At 48.0% G+C, this 14,837-nt stretch overlaps 1 protein-coding gene across 1 annotated transcript in view; it reads right to left on the bottom strand.

Moving 5' to 3' along the window:
* The window catches only part of ext1b (exostosin glycosyltransferase 1b), a 123,897-nt gene extending 109,870 nt beyond the window's left edge, over positions 1–14,027 (bottom strand). Inside the window, exon 1 of the mRNA XM_084562741.1 lies at positions 11,855–14,027. Within this exon, the coding sequence (XP_084418867.1) occupies positions 11,855–12,798 (944 nt within the window). The 5' untranslated portion in view covers positions 12,799–14,027. The remainder of the gene's footprint in view (positions 1–11,854) is intronic.
* Between the last annotated feature and the right edge of the window lie 810 nt (positions 14,028–14,837).

The following is a 14,837-nucleotide window of genomic DNA, read 5'->3' as shown; positions in this document are numbered from 1 at the left end:
CGCCGGCTACTTTGAGACTCATTTGGTCTCGCTTCATACTTCACATTAAATGCAATTTGTTGAATAATGAATCTCCTCTGCTCCTCAGACCGTGTGAACTCTGGAAATTCACCCAAAAATTTTTTTTTAAAAAAATGGGCCGCTCTCAGATCCTGGATGAAATTCAAATGGAATTTCTCCACGTCAAAAAGAAGGAGTACAGGAAGTCGGATGCTTCCGTGCGGCTTAGTGGAAATATTGGTGGTATCCAGGAGCTGCCTGTATCCTCGCAGGGAGGATGAGGAGGCTGCGCTGCTCTGTGTGACTGCATGGCTGTGTGTGGACATGCTACTTAATATGAAAGGGAAAAAAAAAAAATAACATGAATAAAAACTTCCTGATACATTATTCATGCTGGGTAGCTTCTGGGGGTTCCACATGAGTGGCCACAGTTAGAGTTAGCACCGGGTTTTGGCCAAACAAGATGCTGCTGAGTATGTAGGAAGGTGGGAGGGGTGAGAGGAGTGTGTGTGTGTGTGTGCACGGGGATGGAAGAGCAGGACGGTTGCCTGAAGGCTTAAAAGAAGAAGAAGAACATTCACAGCGGAAAGCAGGGAGAGGGGAAAAAAAAAAAAAAAAGATTGCGGGGATGGAAGGACACACGCCACTGAATCAGCACTACTTTGCTGAAGGGAGCACACGCAGGCCTAGCAGCAGGCACGGCCATGCACATATGCACATGCAGACGCACGATTTAACACACACACACACACACACACACACACATGGCTCAGACTGCAGTGCAAACGTAACACATACTTGTCTGGGTTTTCTGTCTGTCCCCTCGTGGGCTACAGTGCAAACACTTTGCAGACACTCAGACAGCCGAGCGATCCTCCACTGTCCGGGAAGGAGGAGAACGCACACACCCTGCGACTAAAACAGAAAGATGGAGACTGCCGCACACGCAATAAGTGGCATACTATATATATAAAGATATATCTATATTCTGACATTACTAGCTTGCGCTTTCCTTAAGCTCCTGAAAAGACAGCAATCCCAGCGGAATATAAGCGTGTATTTATAGATGGCAAGCTATGTAGCAGTGAGCAAATACTCCCAAGTCACCAGATACTCCACAAACTCCAGACTGGGCTCGCTAGCAAATACAAGTTCTTTCTTTTACACACACACACACACACACAGAGACGCACACATATCAGTGTCTGAGGAGCCTTAGGAGAATTTGACCTGTCACCTCAATATAGAGGCAATGATACTGGACCGAAGCGAGAACCGCCACCGTTTAAAAAAAAAAATATCTCCGGCTATTACCCTTGGAAGAAGATGGAAGTATTTGAAATGCAAAACTCTGGCCTTTTTGGTCTCAGAGTTCACGTCGAATCATTTAGATCATTTTTGCCAGGTTCAAACTGGCTTTTTTTTCCAAGTTCAAGAGCATTTTTTCATGAAAGTCAGCAGGTCAGATGGTCGAATAGCTCCAGAGACCAACTACGCCAAACATACCTTAACGATTGTCTGACTATTTATGTCACTTTTCCAAATGGACAACGTTTAACACTTGAGTTCTGATGGGGCCTAACCCAAACCCTCTACATCATCAGACCCTAACCCTTGGTGATGCTTCTGGTTTTAATTTAAAGGACCAGAAACATAGCCACATGCATGTTGAGCACATCTGGCTCCTAATCGCTTTCCTTTACAATCCAATATCTGCAGATGTGTACACCAGAGGCTTTGGACGTCTCAAACTGAAGGCCTCTCGACGCGTCTACACCGTGTATTTCCTCCTCTTCGCTACCCAAAATCCGACATTTAATTGGCTCGCGTCGGAAAGTTTAAGCGGCTGCCACCGACCGTTGCTCCCGCCTTCGCTGCAGGAGCCAGCTATTACGAGGATCTGCACCTTTATCCTCGCTTCGCTCACCCGTCACCCTTCAGACAGCCGGAGAACGCCGCGCCTAGCGAGCGAGCTGCAAAGGTAAACAAGATGCAGAGACTTTGAAAACAAAGTGTTGTCGTGTCACAACTTTCCGGGAGAAATAAACACTTCAATTCACCCCCACAAAGAGGAAAAAAAAAAAAAAAACAGCCCTTGTCAGGCTGGTAGCGGGGAGAAAAAGCAGGATGCTGTGCTGTTCTTTCTCTTGTTTTCCTTCCACCTCCTCTTTCTGCTTCCACTAATTCGCAGCAGGATCACTGGCATTACCCACTCGACTTCCCTTCTCTTTCAGATTTGGTTCCATGGCACGGATGCAGCTGGGTAGATGCCACTAACCAGGATGCACCGAGGTAAAATTTGAGCCGCTGAAAAAGGAAAAGCGTCCCACGGCTCAGCGATGCAGCCACAAAACGGAACAAGAGAGGGGGAAAAATATCACAATATCAGTTTATAGGGTTATGCGTTGGACGCCAGCTACCTGTGGGAAAATTTCATCATCCCTTTGGAGCAGCAACGCTCAGCCCGCAAGGCCAAGGTCAAGAGAGCTAACGCTGGCGAGCTTTTTCATGAGACTTTCCGCAGCTACGCAGAACTAAATATTGTGTATTTGGGCTTTTTAAAAGCTGTGGGAGTGTGAGACAGAATGAGTGACTGCATAAAAGAGAAGAAACTGTGAGTTGTGAAGAGCGAGGAGAAGAAGGCGAGTGGGCGTTCATTTAAAATATCCAGCGTTACCACCAGCAGCTGCACTTTGTCCTGCATCACCTCCCCAAAAACAAGCATGCACTCCTCTGGTACGTCTGAAAAGGAGGCCCCGGAACGCTCATGAATAAACACCGTGCAACTGCACCAGCAAATCAAACTAGAAAGAAAAAAAAAAAAAGCAGTAATGAACCAAAATAATTCTTCCCTTCCTCTAGCTGGTCAATCACCCACCCACGCTCTGGGCAAACTGAGACTCTCCTCCGTGAGACCAGATGCCTTCTTCCCTTGCAACAATCTCCTCTCATCCACCGCCTCCTCCCCCGTTAGTTTTGGCTTAGCCGCTGATCCGTGAAGTGTCGCGGATTCTGCCAAACCAGGGCCTGGTTGTCGTTGGCCGGAGCTGTGTGAGCGGCCATTGTTGCCAGTTGTCGCCCGGGCTTTAAAACCAAAGAGAGACGCCCAAGAAGGAGAGGCCGTAGCCGCATGAGAGTCACGGAGAGGGGTGAAACATGAGGGAGTGAAAGGGGGACCATATGGGGAGGGCTGCGATGTCAACAAGGCACAAGCTTTCCCCTCTGGAAGGAGAGCAAACTTTCGCACAATAGGAGCGCTTTGAGGCCGCCCCAACTTTTACACCCCAAGAGTGGAAGTCAAACCGAGCCATAAAGCGCGATGAGGCAGACGTGGAAAAGAGCCCTTCCATCAGCCTGCCAGGCAGCCAGATCTGATCCAACAAAACCCTCTTTCTCCCCTTGAAGCCTTGGCCCCTTAAACACCGAGCCATGCACACATTCTTCAGTGACATAATGCTTTTTTAAGCTATTGCCCTCTTCAGCTCCTCCACCCTACCGCCACCAACCCCCTCCTTCTGTTTGCCCTTACTCAGATTTCCTCCTTTTGCCAATTACTATTTGAATATGAATACCAGCAGAGGGGTTAAGTGTTTGTTTTCGCTCTTGTGGCGGCGAGAAGTGAAGGAAGGAGGTCAGCATGCGAGCTGACGTCAAACGATCCGCTGTCCCATTGATGTGCCGTCGGTAGGTGTTTGCTGAACGGCCTCTCGGGGCAATAAAAGCTGCCATTCAGTCGGGTCGTAAAATCTAGCTACTGACCCCCCTCTCCCCAGTGGAGCAGTTGCAACGGCCCAAGGGAAAACGCTGAGATCTGCAACGACCGCCGACACTCAATCAGGGCACGCTATCCCGTTTGCAATGCGATGTTCATCTTTTTAATTCGACTTCCGTGGGAGCGCGGAAGCCGCAACCGCATGTAGGTCAGAGTTTCTGCCCACTGCCCCTCATTGATGAGATAACTGTGGTCAGGTGCTCCACAGCTCGGGGATCGCAGAGTCATTCAGGACGAGGGACGAAAAACCCCGGGAGGCGAAGGGAACTACCGGCAACCCCGTCCTGACCCCTCACATGCCAACACACCCTACGCTCTACGGTTAAGCAGCCAAAAGATAACAGCCCTATAACCAGACTCTTCCTGACTCACAGAGAAACCTGTGTCCACCTCACCGGTCACATGAGACAGAAGAAGAGCACAAATGTGCCGTAACTTGAGAAATGAGCTCCCTTCGTACAGCTGATACTGTTTAATTTCAGTTACTTGCAAAAAAGTTTGCCTAAAAGTTGTAATTTCTCCAACTGACTGGGGAAGTACATCCACAACACGTGTTAAACAACGGGAAGGTTTGCTGAAAAAAATATTTTTTTAAAGTTTTTCTTTACGAGTACAGGCCTAGAGTTAATAATTTACTTGCGATTAAAGACTTCTTTGGCGTCTTTTTGGAATCTGATGCGGCATCACAACATATTTCAGTGACTGTGATATGATTATCATACCAGGAAGCCTTGAAATAATAATATTAATGTTCATTTGATCGATTTTTGGCTAAGTCCATTGGACTTAGTCCAATACTCTTTTTGCTCAGTTTTGGTCTCCTCCGACTGTAAAGAGATATACGCGGGCTTTTTTTTTTTGATCTAGAGCTGCTAAAGGTTCACCGTCTCTCTGTCGTTTGGTTCTGGGTAGGCGGTTTTCAGCGAGGTTATGAGGTCTTTTCTGAAGACGGTTGATACTAGGGATGCACCAAAAATTTTGGATGCACCGAAAATTTTTGGCCAAAAAAACGAAAATCTTCGGTGCATCCCTAGTTGATACGACAGTTTTGATGGCAAAACGTAGCGAATTTTGGAGCTGCCAAAAAAAAAGATTACAAGTAAGAGCTGGGAGTTTGAAGCTACGAGCAAGAAACTGTCACACTACCTGCAGTCTTTAAAGCTGCAGGCAGGGATGCACCGAAAATTTTTGGATGCACCAAAGAATTTTGGCCGAAAAACCAAAAAATTTCGGTGCATCCCTAGTTGATACGACAGTTTTGATCGCAAAACGTAGCAAATTTCGGAGCTGCCAAAACCAAAACAATGAGGTAAAAGACTCTAAAAGGCAGCACGGAAATAAGGTGAAAAGATTACAAGTAAGAGCCGTGAGTTTGAAGCTACGAGCAAGAAACTGTCACACTACCTGCAGTCTTTAAAGCTAATAACTGTAATTTAAGTGACAACATGTCAGGAAATAGAAAGTGCTTTCGCTTTAAGAAACTGCGAGAAAACCGTAGGCAAACCCGGCTCACATTGGATATTCATGGGGGAAAGAAATGAAGTGCCGAAGCCGAACGCGGGAATGCAGGAATGACGATGAGACGGGAATGCGTCTCACAGCAGCGTCGCCCCGTCTCAGCATGCCCAACGCCACGCAGAGAAAGACGAGATGTGAGAATTTTTATAAAAACTTTAGGGGAAAAAAAAAAAAGACAGATGTCAGAAGTCAGAACTCATTGTTCACGCCTAACCTGCAGACGGCAGCCGTATATTCCTTTCATCCCTCCTCAGCAGAGAATTTAATGAGAAGCCAATCACGCGTCTGTCCTGATCATCACTTTTTGGAATCGGCCAGTCACACGGCTGTCTGCTTTAATTGAGTTCACAAGGACCCAATCGGCTCCTTCCTCTCGCTCTCTCTCTTGTTCCCTTTCTGTTCTGCGCTGTCAGAGCTTTCTTTTAAAAAAAAAAAAAAACTGCAGCACAGCCACTCACTTACCTGTCTGCCTGCAAACTTTTTACATCACTGTATCAGCACTAGTTAGGGACGAGAGCGCTGCGGTGGTGACAGAAAAAGAGAAGGAAGGAGAGGAAGGGAAGGGAGAGAGGAAGGGGGGGTTTACAACTTCACCACTCCTGCCTGTGTCTCTTATTAATTCGTTCCTCTTTAACACTTCCTGACAGTCCTGGAAAGGGAAGAGGAGCTGTTTTGATGCCTTGTTATTTGTATTACCTCGAGCACAACAACAGCCTCTTTTTTTTATTCCCAAGAGTAGAAGTGAGCAGTTTTTAATAGAGGGAAAGATTCCACGGTTTTACCAACTCTTGATTTGTATTGTTGGGGGAAAAAACTAGAAATCTATCTGTCAACCAGTTAACCAGCGTCAGGCCTGGGGTGGGGGTGGGGGTGAAAGACAGTGCACTTGGGCTTCACTGTCTGATCCGATGTGGGCGAGCCGACCACCCCACCCAATTCTTTCCCCTCTCTTGCTCCCCTCCCCTCCACCCCTCCCAACCCACCACCACCACCTCTGAGGCCAGGGGCGGCTTGGCTGCGCTGGTAATCCCTCAATGAATGTGGGTCAGCGAGCGGGGGGCTTTGCCTTCGTCACTCAGCAAGGGGACAGACAGCGGGGTCGTGACCCCAGCCATCCCGCGTGCACTCGCACACACACACTCGCGTTCACACGCCCGCGTACGAAGACAAAGAGGGATGCGCGGACACACACGGCGGCACGCATGAACGCACAAGGGCAAGATCGGCACGGAAGAAAACAACACGAGATACGTTTGAGCAGATCGGTAGAAATGAAATGATTAGAGGATGGATTGAGCTGATAGACAAGTTAATAATCCGCCGGTAATCCCACCAACACACACACACACACAGGAAAAAATTCTCCAGTTCTACGTCAGCTGCAAACTGAATATTTTATTATTGATCGGACAAAACATCTGAAGAGGACGCTTCAGGCCTGGGAAACCAGAGATCAGCATGTTTCACCATTCGCTGACATTTTAACAATAATCGTCGGACGAGCTCGTAACCTTAGACAGAGAAGGTTCATTCCTGGAAGTAGCTCGTAGGACAACAAACACGGTTATGGAGACTTCTCCCGTCGTCTTTTATCGTTTCAAAAATTAGCATCCTTACGTTTTGGACTGTCGGAGTTAAGCACTTGTCGCCAGAGGCTGCGACTACAGAGAAAACACCAGCTTTAAAAGAGGCCAGACAAGAGCCATTAGCAGCGACACGGCGACTTGCCCCTCATTACGGAGCGAGGACTCAAACGCACAACCGAGACGATTAAACGAAAAAAAGAGCGAAGCGCGGCGGCGGCGAAAAAGTTGGAGGGGGATTTGAGATGACAGACATCCCGATAAGATAAAATAACAAACAGAGGTTTTATGTAGTTACGGGCTCAAATCCGTCTCTTACGCGCACGCACGCACGAAATATCAAAGAGCCCTAATTAAGCCGAGCCGCTCGTTCAAACTAATTATCCTCCACATCATTAACATTCTCCATCACGAGCGCGGTATTTTATCTAAGGGAGAGCAGGCCATCATGAAATATTCATGATTTATTAATCTGACTACAGAAAAACAAACAATGGCAACCCGGGGAGAGTGACACCCTCTCTTGCCAAACGCCGACCAAGCGGTCGCTACTTGCTCTGCACTCCAAATCGCCAACAGGAGTCCACTAATGGGCGCCGCCGACGTTCGGGTGATCGTCGGCGAAGAGTATGCTCATATTAATGTTTTACCGAGATAAGGCCGGAGAGGAAGCATCGCTGCCTTCACTCACTTGGCCCACATCGGCTACTGTCTCTCACTCTGAGGCGTTGTGTCAACAATACGTCAAACGCCACGTTGTCATTTTTAAAAAAAAAAAAAGAGAGAAATGAGAACATGGCAGGAGGCCATCTTGAGCCAAATCAAACATAAGGCCCGAGGGCCAAAACCGGCCCACCAGAGGGTCCAATCTGGCCTGTGGGATGAATTTGCAAAGACTTTAACTGCAATTTTTTGAGAATAAGTAACTGCTATTCTTAGTTTGTCCATTCACAGAACTAAACAGTCAACAAAGCTGAGATTGCACTTACTTTTCTTAAATTTTTTTTCTCATAAAATATTTTGTAAAAGGAGAGTTCATTAAATGGAAGCATTTTCATAATATACGTGTTCTTTTTTGCACAAAAACAAAAGTAAAATTTATTATTATTATTGTGCTATTATGTGACTGGCCTGGCCTGTAGGCTCTAAGTGTCCACTAAAATGAGTTGGACACTCCTGTTCTAAAAGAAGAAAAGAAAAAAACACAGTAAAAGACAGAACAGAGAGGAGGACACCAGGTTGTCCCCTCTCCCTCGTTCTCCTCTCTGATCCGAGATTCATTTCCTCGAGTGGGGGAAAATTTCTGCTGATGACACAGATGTGAAAATGAAACCGCCACAGTGCTCGGCTGGTGACGTTACCGTCGCCGACTCCTAATGGGAAAAAATAAAATCCCAACACAAACACACAACGCACTATTATCACTCAATCTCACACCCACTTGCTCTTCTCCTCCTTCCATACGCAGGCACATTTCCTGTATCTCCTCTTGACATTCTCTAAATCTTTCCCTCTCGCTTTTTTAGTTTGCAAGTCCCCCCCTGCCGCCGCCCAGGTGACCTTGAGCGGCAGCTGCCGGTGAAGTAGCTAAAGTACAAAGTCAATACGAGTCAACAGAGCTGGTTAAGTATTAAATGAGAGACGGGGGGGGGGGGGGGGGAGATGATGACGGCGCGGTTAGCCTGGGAGAGGCTTAACGAAAGGGCAGAGAGAAAACAAGGGATGCGCGCAGTCAGACTTTAATGGAACGCTCGATGGCAATAATGGCGTGCTTTAAGCAATTGGCTCGCGATATCAGATGAGACGCCACTTTTGACTTCTGCGGGGTAATCTGCTTGCTCTTGGAACACGGAGCACTTACTGTACTTACATAGTTGATTTAAATGCTGGCCTACATACAGTATGTGAAGTAAGTACACTATTGTGCAGAGACAAAGGCGCAAGTGTAGGGCACAAGAGGCTGCTGTTTAACCTTCTGGATGTGACGCAACACAACAATAATAATAAAAAAAAAAAACTTACTGAAACATAAAGTACAAAGTCAGACCGCTCTTTGAAACGGAAAGAAACTAAAATATAGATAGAAGAAGTATACAAAAATAAGAGCTTTTAGTCTTCCTCAAGGCACAGCGTCACCATAAAATTCCACCCAACATGAAATTTTTCAATTGTCGTGCCAGTAATAGCCTTTCACTGTCCTCTCCCAGGATTATTGTCAGCAGCCCTGGAAACTCGGTGGATAATGTAGCAGTGAATGGGCCCTTTCATCAGCGCTTGGCCATGGAAGTGGACCAGAGTGACTCCAATTGAAAGCTATTGCAGCTAAGAAAATCAATTGAATAAATGTGTGGAGAGCAGTGCATTCGTGTCTGTGTGTGGTGTGTGTCTGGTGTGTGTGGTGTGTGTGTGGTGTGTGTGTGGGTGGGAGCCGGTTTAGGTGCCTACATGCTGGCTTCCAGTCTGCCCTCCTGCTGCATTCCTATGTGGATCAGCATTCCTCTGGAAGGCATCGGGGTCAAAGGTCAGGAGGAAAGGATGAACGCGGATGCAGCAGCAGTCATGGCAGCGCAGACGCATTTATATATATATGTGTGTGTATGTGCATGCGTGGGAGTGTGTTTGAGGTCAGTGGGCGGATGTGCATTGATTGCAAACGGTTAGGCGCGCTATTCTAGCCTGCACTGCATCGCATCCCTTCCTTTCTGGGCTCAAAGCGTGCATCGGGCTTTACATTAAAAAAAAAACGCCCAGGTATGTACGTGCACTCTGCAGCCGCTCGGCCCGACTTGGCAACGCTCCCTCCTCAGCCGTTAACAGCTGCTCTGACACGTGTGTGCATTCCTGAGTCTGCAGCGCAGCGTCCCCGCAAGGCTTCGCCTGTCCACCCTCACGGCTCCTGGACGGAGCACCGGCCGGCCGGGCTGCCTGCATGTAGATCAATTTACCGCAGAGACCTACTGTAGGCCGCGGAGCATGGGTTTGGATTAAAGTAAAGATCAGTTCAGATGCTGCAAAATTATAATGAGGTTTAAATTACTTTAAATGCATCTGCTGCACTTCGTTGCCAACGCAGGCAAGCAGTCTGAGCACAGGCTATGACCTGCAAAAATGTATTCACAAATCAGCCTCACATAAAAAAAATAAAAAATAAAAAATGCACAGTGTAACAACCAAAGGTATTAAATTGGATCCACTGAATTTTAGAGGGGGGCCGAAACCCAACACCGCATCCATGCTGGAAATGAAATGACTACCAGGCAGCAGTATTGATCAAAATAAATCAACTGTGAAAAACATTAGAGAGGAAGGAGCGGGCAGCTGAAGGCTCTGATTTCCCTGAGCCACTGCCATCATCTGGATCAATCAACTGAGAGGCTCCCGAGACAAAGCTGCCTTTGGGAGAACGAGGCCTGATCCGCTGGGAAACGGAGCCACGAGCAGAGCCGAGGTGGGTTTGTCCAGAGACGACTGGAATGTCAGATAATGGATGGCATATCTCTCCAGGTGACACCGAGCCCAAGGCATTCAGGGAGAGAATGAGTGTGTGTGTGTGTGTGTGTTAGCAGGGGAGGAGGGGGGGGGAAGGATGACGAATGGATAGACAAGTGCATGCTTGTGAAGTTTTCTTAGAGCGAGCTTTTTTTTTGCCATTACCGGTTAAAAGTCTACAGAGAGCTGGAGATTCTTGAGTTCATTTCAAGTTCAAGGAAAGTCACTTCCCCTCTTAACCCGACACATGTTTGGTTAAAGAGTCCCTTCTCATCTTCCCCTTTCTCTCCGTCTTTCTGATTGATTGAACGAAAAGGTGCGCATGTTAACTTTTCCACATGTTACTCATCCGTTCTTTCCCCTTCTCCTTGACACCGGGTACACACACACACACACTCACACACACCCACTCGGAGCTATGTCGACAAGTGCTGTTATCACATTCCTTGACTTTACCCAGGCTTTCCAAACGCTCGCATCCACAAGTTGATAAATGCAAATAAAGCTGATGTCACTCACACAGGTGAACCTGCCGGCGGAGTTCACCTGCAAAGGCAACTGTGTGAACCCGAGACAACGCGCCGTCTATGCTGAAGCGTACCATTTAGGTGCAGCCCTTGATCCCGAGGGGGAATCATTAATTACCACCCTGGCAAAACTGAGACCTCCAAAATTAGAAGTAATCAACTGTCTCTGGGGGCTAAAAGGGAAAGGGTGGCACTAACTCCTGGAAATTACAGTGGCAATTAACCCATTATGGCTGATTTATTTGCACTAAGTCGTTTCATAATTCAGCCAAACATGCTGCCACACCGCAGGCCTGTGTAAACTACACGGCGTGCACCTTCAAGCCCCGCTCCGTCACAACAAGGTCACTTTAACGCCGACTGCCGATTCCACAGCCAAAGCTCCCATGGTTGACTTTCACTTAATTTACACTAAGTGCAGGGTGCAAATCAAACGTGTCCGTGCATATCCTTGTAAAATGCTGCAGCGCTCCCATGAAGCGGAGCTGGGAAGGGAGATGGATTCCTTCACCAGAGGGGAAGGACTGAGGGGAGGGGAGGAGAGGGCAGGGGGTGCAAACAGTCTGGATGGAGGGGTCTTACACTTTATGCATGAGAGGGAGCAAGGAGATGGAGGTTTAAACCAGTCATACTGCGAGACATAAACCACCTTATGACCTGTACCTGGGGGTCATTGTAAGGTTTGCATATAGTGGCAGTAATATACATCTATTTTGAGTTTTTTTTTTTTTTTTTTTTTTTTGGTTATTCATAAGACACAATGAATGGCTTCACAAACAGTTCTAAATTAATCCAAACACACTTTATGTTTCGGCCTGAGAACTCTGCCTGCTGCGCCTGGTGCGCACCGTGGCTGTGGATGACAGCTCCGTGCGCACCGACCCCCGCGCGTAAAACACTAAAAAAACACACCAACAGAACTTTTTCGACCCCCAAATCAACCACCCCCATTAACTTCTACTCACTTGTCATACTCCGCGTTGTCCTTGTCGCACCGCGCGTCCTTGTGCTTCTGCCAGTCTTTACCGTGCTTGCAGGTGGTGAGCAGCACCACGTCGTCCGCGTTGTGGACGTGATATAAGGCATTCCTTGTGTCCGAGCCGATGCCTGTCAGGTAGCGTTTCCCCTTGAACACCAGCATGTATTTTCTAAAAGGCGGGATGGAGTTGTACTTCAGGAACCCCCTCTCCCCGCCGGTCCTCGGGTGCTCCTTGGAGAAGAGGGGGATGGACACGTCGAAGTTGGGCCTGAAGTTCTCGGTGCTGATGCTGGCTTTCGCCAGCATGGCCTGGCCGATGTCGAAGCCCAGATCTTCCGTATAGTCCGGCCACGTCCCCGAGTACAAGTTGAATATGAGGTGGTTCCTGCCGTCGTTCCAAAGGGGCAGGTTCTGGACCTTGGTCTTCAGGTTGTGGACATATTGCGGGGACAGCTGGTCCCGGTCCAGAGTGTCCAGGCTTAGGACGAACAGACACGCCTGTCCGGGGTCTGAGGTGTAAAACCTCGACCCCTCAATGGTGGATAAAATATTCTGATAACTCTCTGAGATCTTCTCCCCCTTCTGCTGGGGATAAACATAAACTTTGAATCCGTTCCTTTGACACAGGGAAAAGTCAAAGCATGAATCCATGCGACACCGTTTGCCTTTGTAAACACTGGTGTGGACGTCCCTCTTCTGCCTCGGAGAAATGTGCAGGTTGTACTCGTCAGTGTCCGTCTGATCCCAGGGCAGGAAGGGTTGTAAAGGGTCCGAGAAGTGAGGCCAGGGCTGGTCGGGCCGGTACCCATTTCTGCTGCGGTCATGCCGGCTCCTGCTCGCCGCTGGAAGTTGAACCCCTCCGAGGTAGAAGAGAAGCACTAGACACGCACCGGCGGAGAGCAGGATCAGGTAGCGTTTTTTGGCCTGCATGTGTCCTGGGAGCAGGGGCGAGTTGTTCAGGAATAAGAAATGTAAAGTGGCCCGAAGTTAGGCGCTCACCAACCCCGGCTACACCGCTCCATCCTCCGGCAGCCTCCAAGGATCCCCAACCCCCCTTCTGCGTATTCGGTTCCCAAATCCAGCAATTGATCCAGTGCATGTGGGCGATTTTAAATGTGTTGTCCCTTTCCCCCTCTTCTGTAGAGTTTCACCATATCGCACAACGCCTTCAGCGGGGCTTCGGTGCACATACAAAGACCAGTGCTGTCCGGAGCCTCTCGGACGGACACAATCATATGCTGCGACTCTCTTCCCGTGCACTTCTCCTCACCCTCATTCAGGCTGCCTGTATGGGGGGGTTATTCAAATGGAAAAACTGTCCGACAGCCGCCTGGGAACTCTCTCTCCCCGGATAAGCAGCGGCAGGGGTCCCCGAGGCTCTCCCAGACGGAAAGGTACAGCCCGGTTTGGATGTTAAACTCGGTAACACGTTGACCGGGCAGTGCAAAACCAATCGGTGCAGCCACCGCGCTCCTGTCCAAACGCCTCAGGGGTGAATTCGTCTTATCCCCCCCTCTGCTTTATCACTCCATGGTCCCGCGTGAAGAGAAGCACAAAAACCCGGCGGACGCGTCGCAGCGCAGGGGCAGCTCAGTGGTACAACTGTAACCTGACGAATCCCTGCATTTCTCTCTCTTATTTATTACTACCTCCCCACATACCCTCAGACGCGCCGATATAAAATAAAAAACCTCATCGGCAAAGAGCCACGGAGCGGGCGAAGTTCTCCGGTCGACACGAGGGGAGCGGACGGCAGCCTCACTCCGGGAGAATAGCAGAGAAAACGTTCAAAAAGACGGGATTCCTTGATCTTAGTGTCCAATTACCGAGTGCTCAGTTGTTCCGATTGTTAGTCGGTAACATTCCAATCCCGACACGACGGCAGCTGACGTGACATCCCATGAAGGCGCACCGAGGCCGCGGATTGGTCGATCGGTGGGAACGGAAGAGGCGGGACTTGGGGGAATGCACCCATTCATAACCGGAGCGCTCCGCATGTGCAAATTATCTAATTGTGAAGCCTATGGAAGCTGATTGGAGATCAGCCAGGGAGCAAAGGACCCAAAGATCGAGAAGTGGCAGTGTTTAGCTTAAAGTTTCCACCCTTTATAGGTCTCTCCTGGTCACATGCAGAGTTTATGAGCATAACTCATGCACCAATGGTTGCTTCATATATCTGATTCTGTTTTAATTATTGTTTTATTGGGGGGTAATTTGCCCGTTACGCACGGCAAGGTCAATATCTGAGACGTTTACATGCAGTATGCTCTATAAATTGGATTGATGTGGCTTTCCTTTATAGTGTGATAAGGCCTGATATTGATTATGCACTTAATCTTAATGTGTCCAGCTTTGATTTCAGACAGTGTACTGTAAAAAAAAGAAGATTGAAGCAAAGGATTGCAAGAAAGGGAACAGGAAATCAGAAGGAAAGCATTTTTTCTTTTTTTTTTCTGATAACCAGCAAAGGCACAGCAAAAATATTCTGCACATAAATCTTACAGGTTTCACAACAGCATTCAGTTTCACTTCTTCTTTTTTTTTTTTTTTTTCACATATATTCTCTAGCTCCCTAATAACTCAGGAAACTGAGGTTGATGTGTTACTTTATTACACTCCTCTAATGTCTGCAGTCGAAAAACAAACCAGTGATGTTTCCTTCACAGCAATTAAGTTTATCTCATCCAGTCTAATTTCTTTTTTTTTTCTTAAACTTTCCCAATTCGATGCGTGGTCTTCTGTCAGACAGGTTCTTTCCGGACCCCCCGATATCGCCGAACCGCAGTCTTGACAGTGCAAAGAAGAGCAAAAAGCCACTAAAGCGAGATAAGCCCCGTGCAATTTGCCTGTAACATGTTGTAACACTGATATCACCCGGGCCTCTGCTCCAGTGAATGATTTCATTGTTAATTTGTAGCAAGTCGCTGGAAGTCAACCTCAGGCTGAAGTTTTCGCCGCTAACAAACCAA

Source organism: Chelon labrosus (genome assembly GCF_963514085.1).
Source record: "Chelon labrosus genome assembly, chromosome: 16".
Classification (NCBI taxonomy): Eukaryota; Metazoa; Chordata; class Actinopteri; order Mugiliformes; family Mugilidae; genus Chelon; species Chelon labrosus.
Note: the sequence above shows the minus strand (reverse complement) of the source record. Positions and strands in the feature narration are given on the sequence as shown.